Here is a 24,729-nt window from a genome sequence, read left to right as displayed (position 1 = left end):
ACGACAAGTTGATGTATAAAATCAAAATACTATATTCACTCTCCTCAACAACTGCGGGAAACGAAACATGGTATTAGCACTTGAAACGAGGAAGCTTTTCAGTAAAGATAAATCTCAGAAATCGAATTCACCTGTAGCCAGAGCACATAGCAGTTTTCACCCCAATTACAGTCTAATTTTTCGCTTACGTGTTCCATATGTTTTACCCTTCCTCTTACGTACACAAACAAATGTTGCTATTCTCTGTGTTTCTGATGAGGCTCACCTACAACATGAGGGAAAATAAACTTTCGAGACAGTGTGTTATTTATCTTCCCATCAAACACACACACGCTTTACTACAAACACCGCACTAACTAATTATTAACAGCTTTCTCTCCATGATCTATGGCGCTCTTCCAAAGCTGATTTAGTTTCTCCATGCTTTGAATATATTATGAGCTTTGAAGCTGAAGTCGTGAAGTCAAGTTGAACAACATTTACTTTAGTGGAAGAGGTCCTCTGAAGATTTCTGGATACGGAAGAGAAAAATCATGAGAATACTCGTTCGTAGAGCGTAGGCATTTTAGTGACAGATGGGAGAGGAGGGTGGAAGGGAAGGAGATTTTTGTTACGTTGCCTTGTCAATTTTTTTTCCAATTACAGACAAAAATCACATTAGCTGTTGCTGGAAAGTAATGTCAGAATGTATGGCTACATTCACAGCACACAATTAGCAAAATATTATTCTAATAGAAGCATAAAACAAGTCCTGTATGGATGAACAGAAACTTCTGTGCTTTCTTGTTGCGGTTCAGCCGTTACTTTCTGCTTTTGATATTACACAAACCCACAATTTTTCGTCGTCAGTAAATATCTTGGACAGAAATCGTTCTCTTTACAAGTTAACTTCTGAAACAAAACATAACTACATCAGTGATGAATTTTAATGGTGCTCACTTGCAGCGTATCGTGTTCTTGGCATGTCAGGTTTTTAATTTGTCATTAAATGCAATAGTGGTTGACCATCTTATCGGGTGACTGGCGGAGATTCCTATGAATCAAAGTGTTCAGAAATTCTTTACCAAATGCCGAAACCTTCCATACGTTTTCGTATAACACAACTACTTACTACTTTTCTTGCCTAAGCATATCCCACCACATTTTGGTCTCGTCAGAGTATCCTTATTTTGTTATATGCCTGAAAAATGCAAAGTGTTTTAGAGCAAAAATTATTATTTAAATAATGGGGCGTAAATATTTTGTTGTTTCTACTGCGATTTCTCGGTTTTATCTCAGTTACTAATATGTTTCATTCTACAAGTCATTTTATAGATTATTTAATGCCGGCCTCTGTGCAGAGCGGTTGTAGGCGCTTCAGTCCGGAACCGTGCTGCTGCTACGGTCGCAGGTTCGAATCCTGACTCGGGAATGAATGTGCGTAATGTCCTTAGATTAGTTAGGTTTACGTAGTTGTAAGTCTAGGGACTGATGACCTCAGATGTTAAGTCCCATAGTGCTTAGAGCCATTTGAACCATTTTTTGATCATTTAATGGGTGGACTGCATTGAATCTGCTGCTTGATGTTTTAACGAAGTTAGTGAGAAAATTAAGCCCGGTTGTTCCGTGAAACATTTTTGTGAGTACTTAAGAGTTTTTATGATTACCATGATTTCAGTGGTGGAAAGTGTTCAAAACCAAAGGCAAGATGAAAGTTATGGCGGCGCCACGAGACATTCAGCTGAATTATTTACTTCGTATGTCCAGCTGTTAGCTGCATATGGAGCGTAAGTGAATTACCATGCATGTATGACGGAGGAAGTATGTGAAAATAAAGAAAAGCAAGCCCTATTCTACAATCGTAAACAAAAGTAATGGGAATAACATATATAAAGTTTCCGTTTAGGGATGCACCACAACAGTGAAATCAGACATCGCTTAACAACAAGAGAAGTAAACAAATGAGAATACCTACAAGCAAATGTGCTTTAGGGTAGAGTCATTCGCAATTCGTATGATGAAAATATTAGTAGTTTGTAATAACTACATTAGTGACAACGCGACAGTGATGCACGTTTCACAGGGTAACACTGCTTGTGCATGAAAAAATCTACACTCCTGGAAATTGAAATAAGAACACCGTGAATTCATTGTCCCAGGAAGGGGAAACTTTATTGACACATTCCTGGGGTCAGATACATCACATGATCACACTGACAGAACCACAGGCACATAGACACAGGCAACAGAGCATGCACAATGTCGGCACTAGTACAGTGTATATCCACCTTTCGCAGCAATGCAGGCTGCTATTCTCCCATGGAGACGATCATAGAGATGCTGGATGTAGTCCTGTGGAACGGCTTGCCATGCCATTTCCACCTGGCGCCTCAGTTGGACCAGCGTTCGTGCTGGACGTGCAGAACACGTGAGACGACGCTTCATCCAGTCCCAAACATGCTCAATGGGGGACAGATCCGGAGATCTTGCTGGCCAGGGTAGTTGACTTACTCCTTCTAGAGCACGTTGGGTGGCACGGGATACATGCGGACGTGCATTGTCCTGTTGGAACAGCAAGTTCCCTTGCCGGTCTAGGAATGGTAGAACGATGGGTTCGATGACGGTTTGGATGTACCGTGCACTATTCAGTGTCCCCTCGACGATCACCAGAGGTGTACGGCCTGTGTAGGAGATCGCTCCCCATACCATGATGCCGGGTGTTGGCCCTGTGTGCCTCGGTCGTATGCAGTCCTGATTGTGGCGCTCACCTGCACGGCGCCAAACACGCATACGACCATCATTGGCACCAAGGCAGAAGCGACTCTCATCGCTGAAGACGACACGTCTCCATTCGTCCCTCCATTCACGCCTGTCGCGACACCACTGGAGGCGGGCTGCACGATGTTGGGGCGTGAGCGGAAGACGGCCTAAGGGTGTGCGGGACCGTAGCCCAGCTTCATGGAGACGGTTGCTAATGGTCCTCGCCGATACCCCAGGAGCAACAGTGTCCCTAATTTGCTGGGAAGTGGCGGTGCGGTCCCCTACGGCACTGCGTAGGATCCTACGGTCTTGGCGTGCATCCGTGCGTCGCTGCGGTCCGGTCCCAGGTCGACGGGCACGTGCACCTTCCGCCGACCACTGGCGACAACATCGATGTACTGTGGAGACCTCACGCCCCACGTGTTGAGCAATTCGGTGATACGTCCACCCGGCCTCCCGCATGCCCACTATACGCCCTCGCTCAAAGTCCGTCAACTGCACATACGTTTCACATCCACGCTGTCGCGGCATGCTACCAGTGTTAAAGACTGCGATGGAGCTCCGTATGCCACGGCAAACTGGCTGACACTGACGGCGGCGGTGCACAAATGCTGCGCAGCTATCGCCATTCGACGGCCAACACCGCGGTTCCTGGTGTGTCCGCTGTGCCGTGCGTGAGATCATTGCTTGTACAACCCTCTCGCAGTGTCCGGAGCCAGTATGGTGGGTCTGACACACCGGTGTCAATGTGTTCTTTTTTCCATTTCCAGGAGTGTAGTTGCAACGTATGGTCCAAAGGCTGTACTTGACATGGCACAGATGCGCTCAAACATGTTAGGCAGAAAAACTAAGAAGTAGTGCTGTATTACAGTACTCCCTTTTAGGCAGCGTTCTCTGCTGCCTCAGAAGGCAGTGTGCACAGTGGTGCTCTTAATACAACATATCTGAGCCACTGCTGGATCTGAGAGCATGACCGCATGGCTACCGTACACAGACAACTAGATACAATCCTATAACATCAAAGTGATCAGATAACGAGTTTAGTAAGACAAGAAAGCAGACTACTCAACTGAGCTATCAGAATCGCTGAGAAAACAGACATACAGATCAAAACAAACACTAATGAAACCAGATCAGTAACAGTAAATTTTAACACTAATGGTTCAAACGGCTCTAAGCACTATGGGACTCAACATCTGAGGTCATCAGTCCCCTAGACTTACAACTACTTAAACCTAACTAACCTAAGGACATCACGCACATCCATGCCCGAAGCAGGTTTCGAACCTGTGGCCGTAGCAGCAGCACGGTTCCGGACTGAAGCGCCTAGAACCGCATTAACACTAATACAGTAAATATTAGTAGTAGGTGAATTAGTAAAATGAAAGTGGCGGTGCTGGAAATAGGTATGTCGTTATCTTTGTAATAGTCTGGAGCATAGTTCCCCTTATAAAATCCTCCATGATCCCCTACCAAAACGGCCTTGCTGTGCTGGTACTGCGAACGGATGAAAGCAAGGGGAAACTACGGCCACTTGTATGAACATCAAGAGCTCAGATGGAAACCCAGTTCTAAGCAAAGAAGGGAAAGCAGAAAGGTGGAAGGAGTATATAGAGGGTCTATACAAGGGCGATGTATTTGAGGACAATATTATGGAAATGGAAGAGGATGTAGATGAAGATGAAATGGGAGATATGATACTGTGTGAAGAGTTTGACAGAGCACTGAAAGACCTGAGTCGAAACAAGGCCCCGGGAGTAGACAACATTCCATTAGAACTACTGACGGCCTTTGGAGAGCCAGTCCTGACAAAACTCTTCCATCTGGTGAACAAGATGTACGAGACAGGTGAAATACTCTCTGACTTCAAGAAGAATATATTAATTACAATCCCAAAGAAAGCAGGTGTTGACAGATGTGAAAATTATCGAACTATCAGTTTAATAAGTCACAGCTGCAAAATACTAACGCGAATTCTTTACAGACGAATGGAAAAACTAGTAGAAGCCGACCTCGGGGAAGATCAGTTTGGATTCTGTAGAAATGTTGGAACACGTGATGCAATACTGACCCTACGACGTATCTTAGAAGCTAGTTTAAGGAAAGGCAAACCTACGTTTCTAGCATTTGTAGACTTAGAGAAAGCTTTTGACAATGTTGACTGGAATACTCTCTTTCAAATTCTGAAGGAGGCAGGGGTAAAATACAGGGAGTGAAAAGCTATTTACAATTTGTACAGAAACCAGATGGCAGTAATAAGGGACATGGAAGGGAAGCAGTGGTTGGGAAGGGAGTGAGACAGGGTTGTAGTCTCTCCCCGATGTTTTTCAATCTGTATATTGAGCAAGCAGTGAAGGAAACAAAAGAAAAATTCGGAGTAGGTATTAAAATCCATGCAAAAGAAATAAAAACTTTGAGGTTTGCCGATGACATTGTAATTCTGTCAGAGGCAGCTAATGACGTGGAAGAGTAGTTGAACGGAATGGACAGTGTCTTGAAAGGAGGATATAAGATGAACATCAACAAAAGCAAAACGAGGATAACGGAATGTAGTCGAGTTTACTCGGGTGATGCTGAGGGTACTAGGTTAGGAAATGAGACACTTAAAGTAGTAAAGGAGTTTTGCTATTTGGGGAGCAAAATAACTGATGATGGTCGAAGTAGAGAGGATATGAAATGTAGACTGGCAATGGCAAGGAAAGCGTTTCTGAAGATGAGAAATTTGTTAACATCGAGTATAGATTTAGGTGTCCGGAAGTCATTTCTGAAAGTATTTGTATGGAGTGTAGCCATGTATAGAAGTGAAACATTTACGATAAATAGTTTGGACAAGAAGAGAACAGAAGCTTTCGAAATGTGGTGCTACAGAAGAATGCTGAAGATTAGATGGGTAGATCACATAACTAATGAGGAAGTATTGAATAGGATTGGGGAGAAGAGAAGTTTGTGGCACAACTTGACCAGAAGAAGGGATCGGTTGGTAGGACATGTTCTGAGGCATCAAGGGATCACCAATTTAGTATTGGAAGGCAGCGTGGAGGGTAAAAATCGTAGAGGGAGACCAAGAGATTAATACACTAAGCAGATTCAGAAGGATGTGGGTTGCAGTGGGTTCTGGGAGATGAAGAAGCTTGCACAGGATAGAGTAGCATGGAGAGCTGCATCAAACCAGTCTCAGGACTGAAGGCCACAACAACAACACAATCCCCTATTCTGTGCTAACAATGGTGCCTCTTCCGATGTTAAGCCTATTACTTCAAAATCATTCTTAACCGAATCCGGGTACCCTCTCCTTGGTTCACCCCGACTCCTCCTACCCTCTACTGCTGAATCCATGAGTCTCTTGTGTAACCTTGCTTCTCCCACGCGTGTAACATGCCCCCACCATCTAAGCCTGTTCGCCCTGACTGCTACATCTATAGTGTTCATTCCCAGTTTTTCTTTGATTTCTTCATTGTGCACACCCTCCTGACATTGTTCCCATCTACTGGTACCTGCAGTCATCCTAGCTACTTTGATATCGGTAACCTCAACCTTATTGATAAGGTAACCTGAATCCACCCAGCTCATCGCTCCCATACAACAAAGTTGGTCGAAAGATTGAACGGTTCACAGATAACTTAGTCTTGGTACTGACTTCCTTCTTGCAGAAGAGAGTAGATCGTAGCTGAACGCTCACTGCATTAGCTTTGCTAATCTTCATACCATAGTCCTTACATTTCTGATCTAGCTCTGAAATATTACTTTGCGAACTTTCAATAGAATCTGGCATCACAACTAAGTCATCCGCATATGCGAGACTGCTTATTTTGTGCTCATCTATCTTAATCTCACCCAGCCAGTCTATTGTTTTCAATATATGATCCATAAATAATATGAACAACAGTGGAGACAGGTTGCAACGTTGTCTTACCCCTGAAACTACTCTGAACCGTGGACTCAATTTACCGTCAACTCTAACTGCTGCCTGACTATCTATGTAAAGACTTTAATTGCTTTCAAAAGTTTGCCTCCTATTCCATTATCACGTAGAACAGACAGTAACTTCCTCCTAGGAACCCGGTCATATGACTTTTCCAGGTCTATAAAACATAGATACAATTCCCTGTTCCACTCGTAAAACTTCTCCATTATTTACCGTAAGCTAAAGATCTGGTCCTGACAACCTGTAAGAAGCCTAAACCCACACTGATTTTCATCCAATTTGTCCTTAACTAATACTCGCACTTTCCTTTCAACAATACCCGAGAAGATTTTACCCGCAACGCTAATCAAAGAGAGACCTCTATAGTTGTTACTATCTTTTCTGTTTCCATGTTAAAAGATTGGTGTGGCTACTGCTTTCGTCCAGTCTGATGGAACCTGTCCCGACTCCCACGACATTTCAATTATCCTGTGTAGCCATTCAAGATCTGACATTCCACTGTATTTGAGGAGTTCCGACTTAATTTCATCCACCCCAGCCGCTTTATTGCACTGCAATCTATTGACCAATACTTCGAAGCCTGAAACATTACTGATCATATTTTCACCTACATTGAGCAACTCTTCAAATATTCCCTCCATCTGCCCAAGGCATCAACAGGATTCTCCAGCAGTTTTCCTGACCTGTGCAAAATACTTGTTATTTCCTTCTTACCTCCCTTTCGAAGACTGCTAATTACACTCCAGAATGGTTTTCCAGAAGCTTGACCCAAGGTCTCCAACCTCTTTCCAAAGTATTCCCAAGATTTCTTCTTTGATGCTGTAATTATCTGTTTGGCTTTGTTTCGTTCTTCAACATAACTATCTCTGTCTACGTGAGTTCTAGTATGTAACCATTTTTGATATGCCTTCTTTTTCCTTTTACATGCTGCCTTGACTGTGTCATTCCACCAAGCTGTTTGCTTCATCCTACCTATACACACTACTGTTCCAAGACATTCTTTGGCCACTTCTAGTTCTGTGTCCCTGTACCTTTTCCAGTGACTGCAATTGACTACATTCAACTAACTGGTACCTTTCTGAGATCAGTGTCTGATTTCCTTACCCTGAAGTTTCTCCACTCTTATCCTCCTACACGTGGACCTGACCTCCTGCACTTTCGGCCTCACAATACCAATTTCACTGCAGATTAAATAGTGATCAGTGTCATCAAAGAATCCCCTGAATACACGTGTGTCCCTCACAGCCTTCCTGAATTCCTGATCTGTTATTATATAGTCAATGACAGACCTGTTTCCCCTGCCTTCCCCAAGTATACCGGTGAATGTTCTTATGTTTAAAAAATGAGTTTGTGATTACTAAGCCCATACTGGCACAGAAATCCAAGAGTTGTTTCCCATTCCTGTTGGCCTCCATATCCTCTCCAAATTTACCCATAACCTTTTCATACCCTTCTGTTCGATTTCCAATCCTGGCATTAAAATCACCCATGAGCAGAACACTGTCTTTGTCCTTTACTCTAACAACTACATCACTGAGTGCATCATAAAAACTATCCATCTTATCTTGATCTGTCCCTTCACAATGCGAATATACTGACACAATCCTAATTTTCTTGCTAGACACTGTCAAATCTATCCACATCAGTCGTTCGTTTACATACCTTATTGCAACTACGCTGGGTTGCATTTCTTTCCTGATGAAAAGCCCTGCACCCCATTGTGCTATTCCTTCTTTGACTCCTGACAGGTAGACCTTGTATTCTCCCACTTCCTCTTCTTTCTCACCCCTTACCCGAATGTTACTAACAGCCAAGACGTCCAACCCCATCTTACTTGCAGCCTCTGCCAGCTCTACGTTCTTCCCAGAGTAGCCCCCATTGATATTAATAGCTCCCCATCTCGTTACCATTCGTTTGCCGAGGCGTATCTTAGGAGTCCCTGGTTTGTCAATGAGAGGTGGGACTCCGTCACCTCCAAAGGTCCGAGGCATTTTGCTCTGATTGTTGCCAGTATCATATTTATAGTGCCAGGGAAGCAGGTTGCTAGCCTTACTTGCCCCGGGTCCCATTCAGTTTTACCCCTAATGGTTGAGGGACTAACCGGTGGATTTGGTAGTCTTTGCCGTCTAAGCACAAAGGTGGCCACGACTCGGAATATGTCCGAGATGCCCTGCCTTATTCCAAAGTAACTGGTATCCCGACTGTCAGGACCACTTACTTGGCCACTCATACGTTGCCCGTGGTTCATGAACTAGGACACGATACCAGGTACCCACACCATACACAATGATGAGATACATAATTCTTAATTTGTGTGAACATTAAAAAAATGGCCAGTTGAAAATTAGGACTCGGGTTCTGAGAGTGGCGTACAAACTTAATTATGTGTAAAAACAGCTCATCCATCCCGGGAATCCAGAATCTCTACGATTTAAGCTTGTCATCGACATTGATACTGGCAAGATATCAGTTTCGTGAATTCCAAGAGTTTCGAGAATCTCTTAATTTGAAGTCGGAAGTCGGAAGAAAAATGCCAAAAATAATTTCTTGTGTGATGTAATTACAAATTAATAATTTTCTAATTTCCAAATGTTCAAATGTGTGTGAAATTTTGTGGGTTTTAACTGCTAAGGTAATCAGTCCCTAAGCTTACACACTAATTAACCTATAGTATCTGATTTTTCCTTTTACTTCCTTGGTTCCTGCCGAATTTGGTGATTCGAGGTCGACGGGAAGTACCCTATGGTTTTTAATGGGTGAGTTTGCGAGTATCAAAATATGTGAGATAAATGGCCGTATCTTTTGATTGCAATGATTTGCAAGGTTGAATTTCTTACACCACCAAGGAACTGTAAACCTCTGTGGTGTCACCGCCAGACATCACACTTGCTAAGTGGTAGCCTTTAAATCGGCAGCGGTCCGTTAGTATACGTCGGACCCGCGTGTCGCCACTATCAGTGATTGCAGACCGAGCGCCGCCACACGGCAGGTCTAGTCTAGAGAGACTACCTAGCAATCGCCCCAGTTGTACAGCCGACTTTGCTAGCGATGGTTCACTACCTACATACGCTCTCAATTGCAGAGACGACAGTTTAGCATAGCCTTCAGCTACATCATTTGCTACGACCTAGCAAGGCGACATGTTCAGTCACTATATGTCTTCTGAACAGATAATATTGTGACTCATGTACTTTCAAGAGCGACGTTCATCATTAATGGATTAAAGTTAAGTATTAAAGTAATTACGTCCGCTTTCTGAATCCTTATTCCTTGTCATGTTCCAGACCTCACGTCAGTATAGTTCTTCCCTCCTCACGCCAGCCTGCGTGAGCTAAAACGCGTGCATTTCGGCCTCCACTAGTAACATTGTGTTGGCTCTTCTGCCAACACAACAACCTCAGTATGTGATATCAATTGTAACGGATACGTCTACCCGTTTCTGAGAACATTGCTCATTTGTCATCCGACTTTCTCTATCCGTCCGTCTGTTAGATTACTGGTTAACAGGAAGCACCCTATAGGTTTTAACGAGTGAGTTCGCGAGTATCGAAACTGTGACATAAATGGCCGTATCTTTATATGGCATTGACTTAGAAGCTTACATTTATTACATCGCCAGGGGGCTATAAACCTTATTATGTGACACACATTTCAACTTGATAAGTCTACTAGTTCATGAGAAGAAGAGTTTTCAGATAGACGGAAGGGCGGAGAAAACGAAGTGGTCGTCCTTTAAGGGTTCCGTTTGCACAGGTTGAGGTATAGAACCCGCACCCCCCCCCCCCCCCCCGCCCCCCCCCAAAAAGCCATTTCCTTTCTCCACCTCACTTTCGCACACTGAAATTCTTCCAATGTTGGTGTTGTGTTAAGAATGCTGATTCCGCTGCCCTCTGCAACGAGTATATAACTTGTTCACTGTAAATGGACGTTGTAAAAATAAATTTTTGTCGATTACTTGATTTCACTAGCGTGTAGCAACATTCTGGAGCCGAAACCCGGGACTACATGAAGAGATAGAGTGCTACTACACATTAAAGAGGACTCGATGCCGGCGGAGAATGGTTTTGAGCGACTTCAATCTCAAAATCCAGTCACGTCACGTCACGCCACGTTCAGCTCACACAGATAAGGTGCGGCATTGCTCCGAAACTGTAACAAAGGACACTACGGGTCTTATGGGAGAGGTCATTCCCGAATAAATTTGCAAAAATTGGCTAGTGCATGCCCGAAGGTGAAAGATTGAAGATGGGAACCTCACACGCTTTATGGAGCTCCTAAACGAAGAGGTGGAAGGAACTATCAACACACGAAAAATTCATGGAGATACTGCTCCACACGAAAATTAGGTACCGACAGCATCTGCCTTCCATGAAAGGTTTAAACGAAGGAGGACAAAAAAAAAAAAAAAAAAAAAAAAAAAAAAAAAAAAAAAAGTCACAACCCTTCTGTGTGTATTGTAACGAAAGAGGACATTGGTGACAAGACAGCCAGAAGATCGCAAGCTTGCAGGCAAGAATAGACGCCCTCGAGACAATGAACCGTTGCTTCCTGTGCCTTCGACATGGCTAAAACAAAGATCAGTGTTTCAAACAGGAAAAGGCGTACTGTGCAAAATGTAAGGATGAGCATTACATTTCCACCTGTACTAGCCATACGACAACAGTAAATAAAATTAAAACTATGACTTCTAACTTCACAGACTTGCAGACTGCTCGTGTGAGTCTCGTAGGACCAACTGGTAAGAGCAAACAGACACGTGCCATCCTGGACACAGAGACTCAGTCGAGTTTCATTCACCATTCACTGATTGAATCTCCCCAACTAAGTGTCATTGGAAGCACTACTCTGGAGATAACAACTTTCGAATCCACTTACAGTTCATCTCTCTTACGGAGGGAGGTGTAGTTTAATATGATTGGGTGCACCACCGATTCCCACATACACTATGTGTTCAAAACTATCCAGACACCCCCAAAAACAGACTTTTTCTAATTAGATGCATTGTGCTGCCACCTACTCACAGGTACTCTGTATCAGCGACCTCAGTAGTCATTAGACATCGTAAGAGAGCAGAATGGGATGCTTCGCGGAACTGACTGACTTCAAATGTGGTCAGGTCATTGGGTGTCACTTGTATCATATGTCTGTACACGAGATTTTCACACTCTTAAACATCCTTAGGTCCACTGTTTCCGATGTGATAGCGAAGTGGAAACGTGAAGGAACATATACAGCACAAAAGCGTACAGGCCGACCTCGTCTGCTGACTGACAGAGACCACCGACAGTTGAAGAGGGTCGTCGTAATGTGTAATAGGCAGACATCTATCCAGAATATCACACAGAAATTCCAAACTGCACCAGGATCCACTACAAGTACCATGACAGTTAGGCGGAAGGTGAGAAAACTTGGATTTCACGTTCCAGCGGCTGCTCATAAAACACACATCACGCCGGTAAATGCCAAACGACGCCTCGCTTGATGTAAGGAGCGTAAACATTGGACTATTGAACAATGGAAAAAAGTTGTTTGGATTGACGAATCACGGTACACCCTGTGGCGATCCGATGGCACGGTGGGGGTATGGCCAATGCCTGGTGAACGTCATCTGCCAGAGTGTGTAGTGCCAACAGTAAAGTTCGGAGGCGGTGGTGTTATGGTGTGACCGTGTTTTTCGTGGAGGAGGCTTGCACCCCTTTTTGTTTTGCGTGCCACTATCACAGCACAGGCCTACATTGATGTTTTAAACACCTTCTTGCTTCCCACTGTTGAAGAACAATTCGGGGTTGGCGACTGCATCTTTCAACACGATCGAGCACGTGCCTATGGCGGAGTGGTTACATGACAACAACATCACCGTAATGAACAGGCCTGCACAGAGTCCTAACATGAATCCTATAGAACATCTTTGGAATCTGGAACCGAGCGCCCGCTACGGTCGCAGGTTCGAATCCTGCCTCGGGCGTGGATGTGTGTGATGTCCTTAGGTTAGTTAGGTTTAATTAGTTCTATGTTCTAGGGGACTAATGGCCTCAGAAGTTAAGTCTCATAGTGCTCAGAGCCATTTGAACCATGTAGGAGATATGGCCTTGAGGGTGTACACCGCTGGCAGATCCTAAAGGAGACACTGAAGATCAATCTATTGACATCCTGATTGGACCTGATTATTACTGGAGAATCATGACTTTGGAACAACCAGTCAAGGTGAGCAGAGTAACCATCAATTCAGGGCAGCTTCAGTTATCTGTCTGATGGGTCATTGCACCGATTTTGGGACTGGGGGCAATCGGGATAACAGAACATCAAGAAAGAGCAATGACACACATGTACCACACTATTTATCAAGAATTTTGAGAGTCATACTGTGTGTAATATGGCTGCAGAGTTGTGTCCCTGCCTCGAAAAAAGGATACGCTTTTCTCCTGCTGCTGAACAACTGCTGAAACTCGCCTTCGATCCTTACGAAGCAAGCTGGAAGGGAGTGAAGAGTTGAAGGTCAGTTAACATGAGCCAAGTCAAAGTATATTAAGAAGGATCAGGTAGAGGTAGCACCTGAGGACTGTACTGCTGGAAACTAATTTACCTGGCACACCACATCATGAAGAAACGCAGCAGTGGAAATGTGAAGTACAGAATAGTCTTCGATCCATCCTCACATGAGCCAGAGTCTCTATCGTTGAATGATGCCCTCAAAAAGGACGAAATTTACTTCTGGATATTCTGGCAACCTTATTACGATTCCGCACACTTCCATTGGGATTAGTGTGTGATGTGGACCAAGTTTCTCCGCAGTTACCGTTGAATGAAGAGGAGAGAGACCTCACGAGGCTCTTTTGGTATCGTGTTGAACAAGCTCGAAGTGGTGCCTACAGGATCATCGCATAAATCGTTTGGCATTTGGACTTGCACCAAGCCCATTCCTTTTGTGAGCTGCCATAAGGGAGCTAGCAGCATTAAATAGTGAAAAATATCCACAAGCTCCAGGACTTGTAAACAACTCAGTACTCATGGACGATTTCGTGGGGTGTGTTAGAGACAGCGACACAGCTGTCCGCACAGCGTAAGGTAGAACAATTGCTGGCAGTTTCAGTGCTTTGGAATTACAAAATGCACACACCTACTGGGTCAGAAGAGTTCAAGAGGAACTATTCACTGCTGAACTGTCTGAACAGCTTAAGGGAGAATAATTGCCCAAGGACTAAAAGATCACTCGATACAATCCTTTTATATCTGATGGCATCTTCCGACTTGGTCATAGGCTGCAATGTGCTGCACTGTCACACCCGGAGACGCATCCAATTACATTGGATGAACGTCATAATTTAACTGAGCTTCTCAACAAACACACACATGTAAGACTGCATCATCTCGGTGTGTGGGTTGTGTTAGAGGACCTGCGAGAAGAATTGTGCATTTTGCAAGGATGACAAGCTGTTCGGAGAGTTTTTCACTCTTACTACCAGCCACTATCTACTCAGATTATGCTACAACATTCCATAACTGCCAGAGCTTTTCAAAACCATTCAGCATATTTACGTACTGCCCTACTATGCCCACCTTGGAATCACTTGGAAATTCATATCACCATGTGTGGCTTGGTGGGGAGGCTGGTGGGAATGCATGATCGGCTCTGTCAAGTGCTGCTTGAGGAAAGTTCTTGGTCGATCCCAGGTGGATGAAGAGAGTTTGAACACCACCTTGATCAGCATAGAAGCTGCAATAGACTCACGGCCCATCACTCAAGGAGAGAGCGATACTGCACTGACACCAGCCCACTTTCTAAATGGTAGGAAATTAGTAACAATTCCATGTGGGCTACAGCCAGCAACTAGAAGGTGCCTTGCCAAGGAATTCCGACTGAGACAAAAGGTCAATGAGGATGTTTAGGTGGAAGACTGAATACCCCCAGCTGCTAAGACAGTACCGTGAGGTGAAGGGATATCCTTCTCAAAGAAAACCAGGAACTGGAGAGGTAGTTCTACTCCAAGAAGACAACAAACCACAGCACTTGTGGAAGAGGGCTGTGGTGAAAGAAGTGCGGCAGGGCAGAGAGAATAAAATACGATAAGTCGTCCTCCGTCAGCCAGATGGTATGAAGATCTGTCGACTGGTTCAGACGGACATCCCCCTTGAGATAGACCAGGGTGGGGAGGATGTTGGGGAATAAAGACTCTTGCGCTATCTGTTGGTGGAGTCCTAAGACTGTAGATTGTGCTGCCCTCTGCAGCGGATATATAACTTCTTCACTGTAAATGGGCGTTGTGAAAATAAATGTGTGGGAGCAGTAGTTTTACGGTGTCGATTCCTTGATTTCACTAATGTGTAGCGACATCCACTATTTCAGTTCGCCTTTTATTCATCACTCCTTTTTCCTTCAACACTCTTTCCATTCCACTAATGTGAATGCACTGTAAAAAGCCACAATGTGCTTCGTATGGGTGGTTTTCTATTGAACGATATTCTGCAAAGGTTGAAACTATCATTCGTAGTCTCCAGCTTCCCTCGTGTTCTCATGACCTAACTGCCACAGCTCTGCCTGAATTACCAATATATACATTTTTATAATGTTTACAGGTGATTTTTATGCGCGTTAATCCAAGTCAAAGGTTTCACAGTGGCTTTACTACTGAGTAATAATTTCATAACATCATTGTTACTGTAAAAAGCAGATCCGTAGTTGCGAGATTTAAACTGCCTCGAAAGACCGTCAGAAATTTTGTCATTATGTGGTGTACCAGTTCTCGTAACAACTAGCCGATTCCTATTGGTCAGCATGTTTAAGTGGTGTAATTTTATGCATTTTCCTCTTTCCCAGAATATTTTCGATCAGACTGGAGCTGCAACCATTGCTGAAAGCAATAAATATGATTGCAATTCGGTTTGAATGGCAGATGTGGATAGCGGAAATAGTATGAGTCGATGCAGGATGGAATGGAAAGCTGTGTGTTTGTAACTTTCTAAGTGGTAGAGCCTACAGGGAGTACAGCATCGGTAGTTATTATTTCTCTGTAAATGCTAAGTAAGTGTTTCTTTGTGCTAATGGATATTTATAAATATAGAATGTAGAAATTTAGAGATTTATAGAAAGGTTTTCCCGCTCTGTTGTGAACTGAGTTTTATTATGTTTTAATGTGTCAGGAATACATTTAACCGCAAAGCATCACTTATATAGCATTTACAGAAAAACAACAGCTATTGACACAGTAAGCCCTGCACGTTCCCAGCACTTATAAAGTCACATATATGTAGCTTTCTTGTGCGTTGCGGTCTATGTGATTGACGTAGTGTACTGTAAGCAGCAGAATGGTCAGGTATTCACGTCAAGATGGTGTTTGTGTAGGGTCAAGCAGATGGAAACGGTCGAGAGGCATCACGGTAATAACAAAACAAGTATCCTCACAGGCGCCAACCACCATCATACAACATTTAAGCTCTTTTTGGGCGTTTGTATGATCACACAAATGCCCAAAATGGCTTGCCTCTCGATCGTTTGCATTCGCTTGGCGGTACGCAAACACCATCTCGGCTTGTTCCTGACTTGAATACCAGACCATTTTGGTGCTTACGTCAATCACAGAGCCTGCAACACACAAGGAACACACGGCACGTGGTCAGAGGAACTGTCATTTGTCAGCGCCATCTACCGTGCCAATGATACATTTTTGGGCACCTTTTTCCTCCATTTCCAGTCAGGAAGCCATCCCCGCAGTTTGTCAGTTTTATTAATGTTCACCCTACAAGTGTGTTAGCGTGTGCGTTTGTCTGTCTGTGTGTGCGTGTGTGTCTGAGTGAGAGAGAGAGAATGCCTCCGCAGATTAGCTATCACCGAGTCTGACTGCTGCATGGGATACAGACAAGTGCCTGGGATTCTTCCAACGCAAACAGCTATATCAATATTCCGTAAACCAACTAATGGTGTGTTGCGGAGAGTATTTCTAGTACCACTATCTGATTCTCCCCTTCCCTGTTCCATTCACGGATGGTGCACTGGAAGAATGATTGTCGGTAAATCTGCGTGTTAGCTGTAATTTCTCGAATTTTCTAGCTGTGGTCATTTCGCGAGACGCTTGCAGGAGGGAGCAGTATGTTGTCCCACTCTTCCAGAACGTACTCTGTTGGAACTGCAATAATAAACCATTCTATAACGCTTCTGTTATAGCACGTGCCACTGGAGTTAGTTGAGCATCATTATAATTTAAGAACCTTCAACATCGCTGCGCGTCAGCAATCGTTGGTTAGTATATTAAAAAACTAAAAACCCGCCTCGATTGCGAAAAAAGCACCTACCGTTAACCCAGGTTTAGGCGTAGATAACTACACCTTCTTCCTAGGCACTTGTGGGTTTTATTATTGTTCTGAAGAAGGTGTAGTTATCTACGCCGAAACCTGGATTAACACTAGGTGCTTTTTTCGCAATCGAGGCGGGTTTTTAGTTTTTTAATACATCATTATAATGCTTTCACGTAGAGTAAACGACTCTGTGACGAAATGCACTGCTCTTCGTTGGATCTTTTTTTGTCTCTTGTATAGTCCTACATGGTAAGGGTCCCATAGCGATACGACGTGCGTAAGATTTAGTCGAGCAAGTGTTTTGTAAGCCTCTTCGTACGTCGATTAGTTAATTTCCGTAAGATTATTCCAGTGAATCTCAGTCTAGCATTTGTTTTCCTACTATTTGTTTAATATTGTCGTTTCACTGAACGTCTCTCGGGATGGTTACTCCTGGATATTTTGCCGTAGATTCTGTTTCCAGCAATTTGGTGTCAATAGCGTAAGTGCAAGTAATGGATTTCTTTACCTATGAATGCGCAATATGTGATATTAATGTACGCTCAGTATCAACTGTCAATCCATACACATTTCATCAATGGTCTGCAGGTCCTACTACAAAAAAATGGTTCAAATGGTTCTGAGCACTATGCGGCTTAACTTCTGAGGTTATCAGTCCCCTAGAACTTAGAACTACTTAAACCTAACTAACCTAAGGACATGACACACATCCATGCCCAAGGCAGGATTCGAACCTGCGACAGTAGCAGCAGCGCGGTTCCGGCCTGAAGTTCCTAGAACCGCTTGGCCACAACGGCCGGCTAACAAACAGTGAGCATAGACTGCAACCCGCATGCAATCCGCCGAAAGAAACCGAGGATGGCCTCAGCTCCTCCTCGGTTTCTCGACTAGAACGGGGTGGAGTCAGTCGGGACGTAGCGGCAGCATGACCTGGAAAGCTGACGACTGCCAGGAGATTAGTACGCTGGCGTCATGCGCCTGCTAATCGTATCCAAATGATGACATTTGGCAAAGGATGGCACAGCGTTCATTTAGCACACAGTGGTCCTCTGGGACTGATCTCGGAATAACTTGTATAATAACTTGTATGTACACACCTTCTCCATACTTCAGGTAGTTAGTAATGGTCAAAATCGATTAGTTAACTTGTTTCGTGTTATATTTTTAATAATCTTTGGGAAAAATTGTGATACTGTAGAAGATGTTGGTTCTTTCAGTTAGCAGAGACATTCTTGAGAAAAGAGTCTAGCGAAGTCTTACCAAGTAAGTGAGCTCCTCGCAGCACCAACAGTAGAAGAATAACTGTTGACAGGCGGCCATGAAGTACAGCATTAAGCCCGATAGCTCCAGCAGGTCACTCGCGCCTGCCTGTAACATACATACGACTTGCTGTGGACGTCAAAAATGTTCGATAAAAACTGGAACTCTAACGCCTCTTTGAGTTTAAGCACATGAAAGACGAAACAAATGTAGACATGAAGCTTAGTTTTTCACAGAGTGATGTGACTTTTTAGTCTTGATCGTCAACTACACTCTAAGGACGAAAGACGTGCGACCATCACCATGATGTCATGAAGACAAACGTCTGACGTATCAACAGTGAGCACCGCGTCCACTACGCGGAAACAAATAAGGAAGGTTTGTGTTTCCCGTGTTGTCAACGATGAAGTCGTTGGAAACGGAGCACTTGCATCCATATAACTGGGATGAGCTATGAAAGGAGGCTCAGGCTTTTGAAATGAAATCATGGTAAACATAAATCCGGACATTTCCTCCTAAATGTGATTCCAGTGGCTAAACTATTGCACTACTTCGCTTCCTTAATCTATCAAATAAAGAGCAGTGGTAGATTTAATCTTCTTTGTGGTTATTCGTGTTTCTTGCGGTAGGCTACATCCCACTGAAGCCACTTTTCGATCATTAGATTCCACAGAGCTGCAAAGTTGGGGGCTGTTCACTGCTACGTTTCACCGCTGTTCCAAGCAGTACCAGACCTGTTGTACTGACTTCCATCGCATGATTCAGAGGGCCAACTGTGGTGTGATTGGATGCTTGAGCGTAGATCAAACGAAGATCACATGTGTGCAGCCCTCTCAACACGGTTATTGTCAACTTAAAAGACACGAGTGTCCAAGGGCACCAGTTAGTCGTCGAGACTGTTGAAATAAACATTGTGTTTATGTATACGGCAATGAGTGGGCTCCAGGAATGGTATGAAAGACACCTTCAAAATATTACGGAAGTAGCTCTGGCATCAAATAAAACTTCCAAAAACAGCGGGTTAAACATATCATTTGGTTGTCGTTTGCCCTCCCAGCCTGGCTCCGTTTGAAAAAAAAGATGCAAAATCACTGTTCGACGGATTAGGCGACACGTCGCCTGTCAGTTGCTGTCCAATTTCAGTATTATTGGCCCATAGAAGACGTGTATTTTTCTGTATTGCTGTGAGCAACGGCCTCTGGCGATGCACCGGACTTCAAATTTCGGTTGCGTACAGTTCCCTTCTCAATGTTCGCACGGAAATTAGCTGAGTTGTACCTGCGTTCACTGACATCAGCAATCCTTGTTGCGTTTGAAATCGACTGTGACTGACAAGACGTGATACGCGTCACCGGTCGCTACTGGGTTGGATCCAAGGCCCCTCATACCATGGTTTGTCGGGCTGTGGGTGGGGGTGGGGGATTAGACCTGGGGGTATGGCGTATTTTTAATATTTTTGAAGGTGAATGGCGACTTGTAAGCAGCCATAAAAAAATTTCAGTTTCTACCATGTTAATACTGACTTTTAAATCGCTTTCTTGAAAGAAAAACACCGGAATAGACTACATTTTTTCTTTTCTCTGAGAGCTTTGGGTGGGGGGAGGGTGGGACGTGGGAACCCTTTATAGGATCTGTTTACGACCACTATTCTTACGCTGAGTTATGTGACTATGTGCGGTACACTATTCTTTACCGAGACGTTGAAGAGTCCGCATTAATACTACAATGAATGGGGCAACTTCACCCTATACGCCGCCACGAGAATGACTAGACAGGATAGTACAAGTCTACCTTTCTGCACTGTCTACACATCTTACTACGCTGATTCAATACAACCAACTGCCATAGACACACTGCTTCATTGGCATGACTAACGTCAACAGTAGAGGGTTACACGACCATCAGGCATCAGGTCTATACCATCTACAGTGCTCCAAACCGAGCAGCGTGCTCACTTAAGCCGGGGACTAAGATTTTGTCCAGTGAGGTATTTCTCATTGGCCAATTGAATTTTCTCTTACCACAAAACATTTTTTGAGTTCATTGGCACCAAGCGATTCAATAACTGAATCGCATTTAAAAATACTAAAATACCAAAGGCGATACGCCTTATCATTGGATGAATTATGTGAGATAATTTTTGTATCATACACCACTCGTACACTGCATGTACTTGAGATATTTTAAGAGCACAGCAAAGTCATACATTTTTCATATTAGGTGCATTGTGCTGCCGACTACTGCCATGTGCTCCATGTCAGTTAGTAGTCATTAGAGATCGTCAAGTAGCAGAATGGGGATGTCCGTGGAACTTAACGGACTTCGAATGTGGACATGTGATTGGGTGTCCCTTGTGTCATACGTCTGTACGCGAGATTTCCACGCTCCTAAATATCCCTACGTCCACTGTTTCCGACGTGATAGTGAAGTGGAAACGTGAAGGGACATGTACAGCACAAAAGCGTACAGGCCGAGCTCTTCTGTTGACTGACAGAGACCGCCGGCAGTTAAAGAGGGTCGTAATGTGTAATAAGTAGACATCTATCCAGACCATCACACAGGAATTCCAAACTGCATCAGGATCCACTGCAGGTACTCTGACAGTTAGGAGAGAGGTGAGAAAACTTGGATTTCATGGTTAAGCGGCTGCTCATAAGCCACACATCACGACGGTAAATGCCAAACGACGCCTCGCTTGGTGTAAGGAGCGTAAAAATTGAACGATTGAGCAGTGGAAAAACATTGTGTGGAGTGACGAATCGCAGTACACAATGTGGCGATCCGAGGGCAGAGTGTGGGTATGGCGAATGGTCGGTGAACATCATCTGCCAGCGTGTGAAGTGCAAACAGTAAAATTCGGAGGCGGTGGTGTTATGGTGTGGTCGTGTTTTTCATGGAGGGGGCTTGCACTCCTTGTTGTTTTGAGTGGCACTATCACAGCACAGGGCTACATTGATGTTTTAAGCACCTTATTGCTTCCCACTGTTGAAGAGCAATTCGGATATGGCGATTGCATCTTTCAACACGTTCGAGCACCTGTTCATAATGCATGGCCTGTGGGGAGAGATTACACGACAATAACATCCCTGTAATGTACTGGCCTGCATAGAGTCCTGACCTGAATCCTATTGAACACGTTTGGGATGTTTTTTAATGCCGACTTCGTGCCATTCCTGACCGACGACATCGATACCTCTTCAGTGCAGCAATCCGTGAAGAATGGGCTGTTATTCCCTAAGAACCCTCCAAACACCTGACTGAACGTATGTCTGCGAGAGTGGAAGCTGTCGTCAAAGCTAAGGGTGGGCCAACACCATATTGAACTCCCGCATTACCGGTGGCGGGTGCCACGAACTTGTCAGTTTCAGCCAAATGTCTGGATACTTTTGGTCACATAGTGTATGAACACTGTACGCTGCAAACATTCCTGGGCAAAATACTATGCTTGGATTTGAGGAAGAACTCATCATCCCCCTGCATTCCCAGATTTCTGCTGAGGCTTTCACAGGCACTTTAAATTACTCTTCTGACTGAATCTGAGTCAAATAACAATTTCTCCGACAGTCGGTCCCTACAGACTTTAACGTATGATCCACAATTTAAATATCACTTTGACCTACAGTCATTTATATTGTATTTAGTGGTATTTATACAGAGTGAATATTATGTAAAGGGGAAAACTGCAGGAGGTGAATCCTAGTTGGAAAAGGACCAAATAATTTCTTGTCTACATATTTTAGGAAATGAAAAGTGAGTCTACATTAAACAGTTAATACTGCTACATTAACTTTCCCCATTACATGATATTAATTTCTTCTACGTTACGGAAGATGTTTAAAGAAGCCATCATGGGATGCACACAATCTTTCACACAACGCATAAAGTTCCAGGCTACAGTGGAATAGCAGCACAGGTCACATTGTGTATTAAATCGTCTGCACAGCAGCAGTATCTTCAGCATACACAATGTCTTTCAGCTGCACCCCAAGTAAAACTCGGCGCAGTCCAATGACTGAGGTAACCACGCCCAATAACTTTCTCTTACCAGCCATCTCTTGGAGAAGGTGTTGTTGAGGTGTTGACGAACAGTGATGAAGTAGGCTGTTGCTCCATTATGCATCAGCCACATTATTTGTGGTATTTCTAAAAGTGCGTTTTCCAGCAGAAGAGGAAGAATATTCTCCTAGAGTACCACACATGTGTGTCCATTAAGGCAACGTAAAAAGCAACTGGTCCAAGAAGGTGGTCGCCAATAATCCTTGCCCAAACATTGATGCCAAATCGTTACTAAACCGTATATTCAAACATTCACTAACGATTTTCGATAGGTTCTTGTGTAGCTGAGCGACACGGAGGGTGTTTTGCCATATCCTAGATTCATCTTTCTTCGGAATAGTTTTCGTCATCTTCAAGCGTATGCCTGTTCAGTATCTTCAGCTTCTCCGTGACACTTTCCCATTAATGAGATAATAAAAAGAGACTCAAATGTCTCAGGGAAACATTTAATTATAAGATCTATACTTTCCCATTAGTTAATCCTACGAGCATTGTAACTGCCCTTTTTCGTATACATTCAGTATCCCCCGTGAGCCCTACTTCACACAGATCCCATACACTTGCGCAATGTTCTAGGATGGGTATCACGTGTGTTTTGTAAGCAATCTCCGTTGTAGACTAACTGACTTTCTCTGGTATTCACCAGTGAACCGTTGTCTTCAACCTGCTTTACCTGAAAATGAACATATGTGGTCGTTCCATTACATACCCCCAAAAATTGCTACATCCCATTAGTTTTATGAGTTGACCGATTCCATTTGTGGTATTGTAGTCATAGGATAACAGGTTTTCTCGTTTTTTGAAGTGCACAGTTTTACACTGTTGCTTTAAAGAAATTCACCAATCTTTGTACCTCTTTGAAATCTTAACCAAGGTAATTCACTACAGATAACTGCGCCATCTGCGAAAGTTCGGAGAATACCATCAGTTTTGTGTGCAAGGTCACTAATGTACATCATGAACAGCAGAAGTCGGAACACATTTATCTAGGGCACACCTGGAGCTATCTCTTTATTTGTCGATGACTCCCTTTCCAAAATAACGTGCTGCGTCCTTCCTAAGAAGAAATCTTCAATCCAGTCCCTTGATACCCCATGTGAGGGTACTTCCGAAAAGCAGAAATGTGATACTGAATAAAATGCTTTTCAGAAGTAAAAATACTTCATCCACCTGACTGTCTGCATATGAAATTTTCTGTTCCTTTTACGTTCAGGAATCAACAAGTTTGTCCCTTATTTAATATTCATCCTTTATATAATAAGTGTACTGTGTGCATCGACTCTTGTGATCTCTTAAATTTTTTATTCGCTTGTCACCTGGGATTCTGTTCCATGTTCAAATACACTCCTGGAAATTGAAATAAGAACACCGTGAATTCATTGTCCCAGGAAGGGGAAACTTTATTGACACATTCCTGGGGTCAGATACATCACATGATCACACTGACAGAACCACAGGCACATACACACAGGCAACAGAGCATGCACAATGTCGGCACTAGTACAGTGTATATCCACCTTTCGCAGCAATGCAGGCTACTATTCTCCCATGGAGACGATCGTAGAGATGCTGGATGTAGTCCTGTGGAACGGCTTGCCATGCCATTTCCACCTGCCGCCTCAGTTGGACTAGCGTTCGTGCTGGACGTGCAGACCGCGTGAGACGACGCTTCATCCAGTCCCAAACATGCTCAATGGGGGACAGATCCGGAGATCTTGCTGGCCAGGGTAGTTGACTTACACCTTCTAGAGCACGTTGGGTGGCACGGGATACATGCGGATGTGCATTGTCCTGTTGGAACAGCAAGTTCCCTTGCCGGTCTAGGAATGGTAGAACGATGGGTTCGATGACGGTTTGGATGTACCGTGCATTATTCAGTGTCCCCCCGACGATCACCAGAGGTGTACGGCCAGTGTAGGAGATCGCTCCCCACACCATGATGCCGGGTGTTGGCCCTGTGTGCCTCGGTCGTATGCAGTCCTGATTGTGGCGCTCACCTGCACGGCGCCAAACACGCATACGACCATCATTGGCACCAAGGCAGAAGCGACTCTCATCGCTGAAGACGACACGTCTCCATTCGTCCCTCCATTCACGCCTGTCGCGACACCACTGGAGGCGGGCTGCACGATGTTGGGGCGTGAGCGGAAGACGGCCTAACGGTGTGCGGGACCGTAGCCCAGCTTTACGGAGACGGTTGCGAATGGTCCTCGCCGATACCCTAGGAGCAACAGTGTCCCTAATTTGCTGGGAAGTGGCGGTGCGGTCCCCTACGGCACTGCGTAGGATCCTGCGGTCTTGGCGTGCGTCCGTGCGTCGCTGCGGTCCAGTCCCAGGTCGACGGGCACGTGCACCTTCCGCCGACCACTGGCGACACCATCGATGTGCTGTGGAGACCTCATGCCCCACGTGTTGAGCAATTCGGTGGTACGTCCACCCGGCCTCCCGTGTGCCCTCTA

General features: G+C 44.3%; 1 protein-coding gene across 1 annotated transcript in view; it reads right to left on the bottom strand.

The window, feature by feature from the left end:
- LOC126273326 (odorant receptor 83a-like) overlaps positions 1-24,729 on the bottom strand; it is a 74,989-nt gene that overhangs the window by 13,437 nt on the left and 36,823 nt on the right. Inside the window, exon 7 of the mRNA XM_049976872.1 lies at positions 18,215-18,322. Within this exon, the coding sequence (XP_049832829.1) occupies positions 18,215-18,322 (108 nt within the window). The remainder of the gene's footprint in view (positions 1-18,214; positions 18,323-24,729) is intronic.

This window comes from Schistocerca gregaria, chromosome 5 (assembly GCF_023897955.1).
Source record: "Schistocerca gregaria isolate iqSchGreg1 chromosome 5, iqSchGreg1.2, whole genome shotgun sequence".
NCBI lineage: Eukaryota > Metazoa > Arthropoda > Insecta > Orthoptera > Acrididae > Schistocerca > Schistocerca gregaria.
Note: the sequence above shows the minus strand (reverse complement) of the source record. Positions and strands in the feature narration are given on the sequence as shown.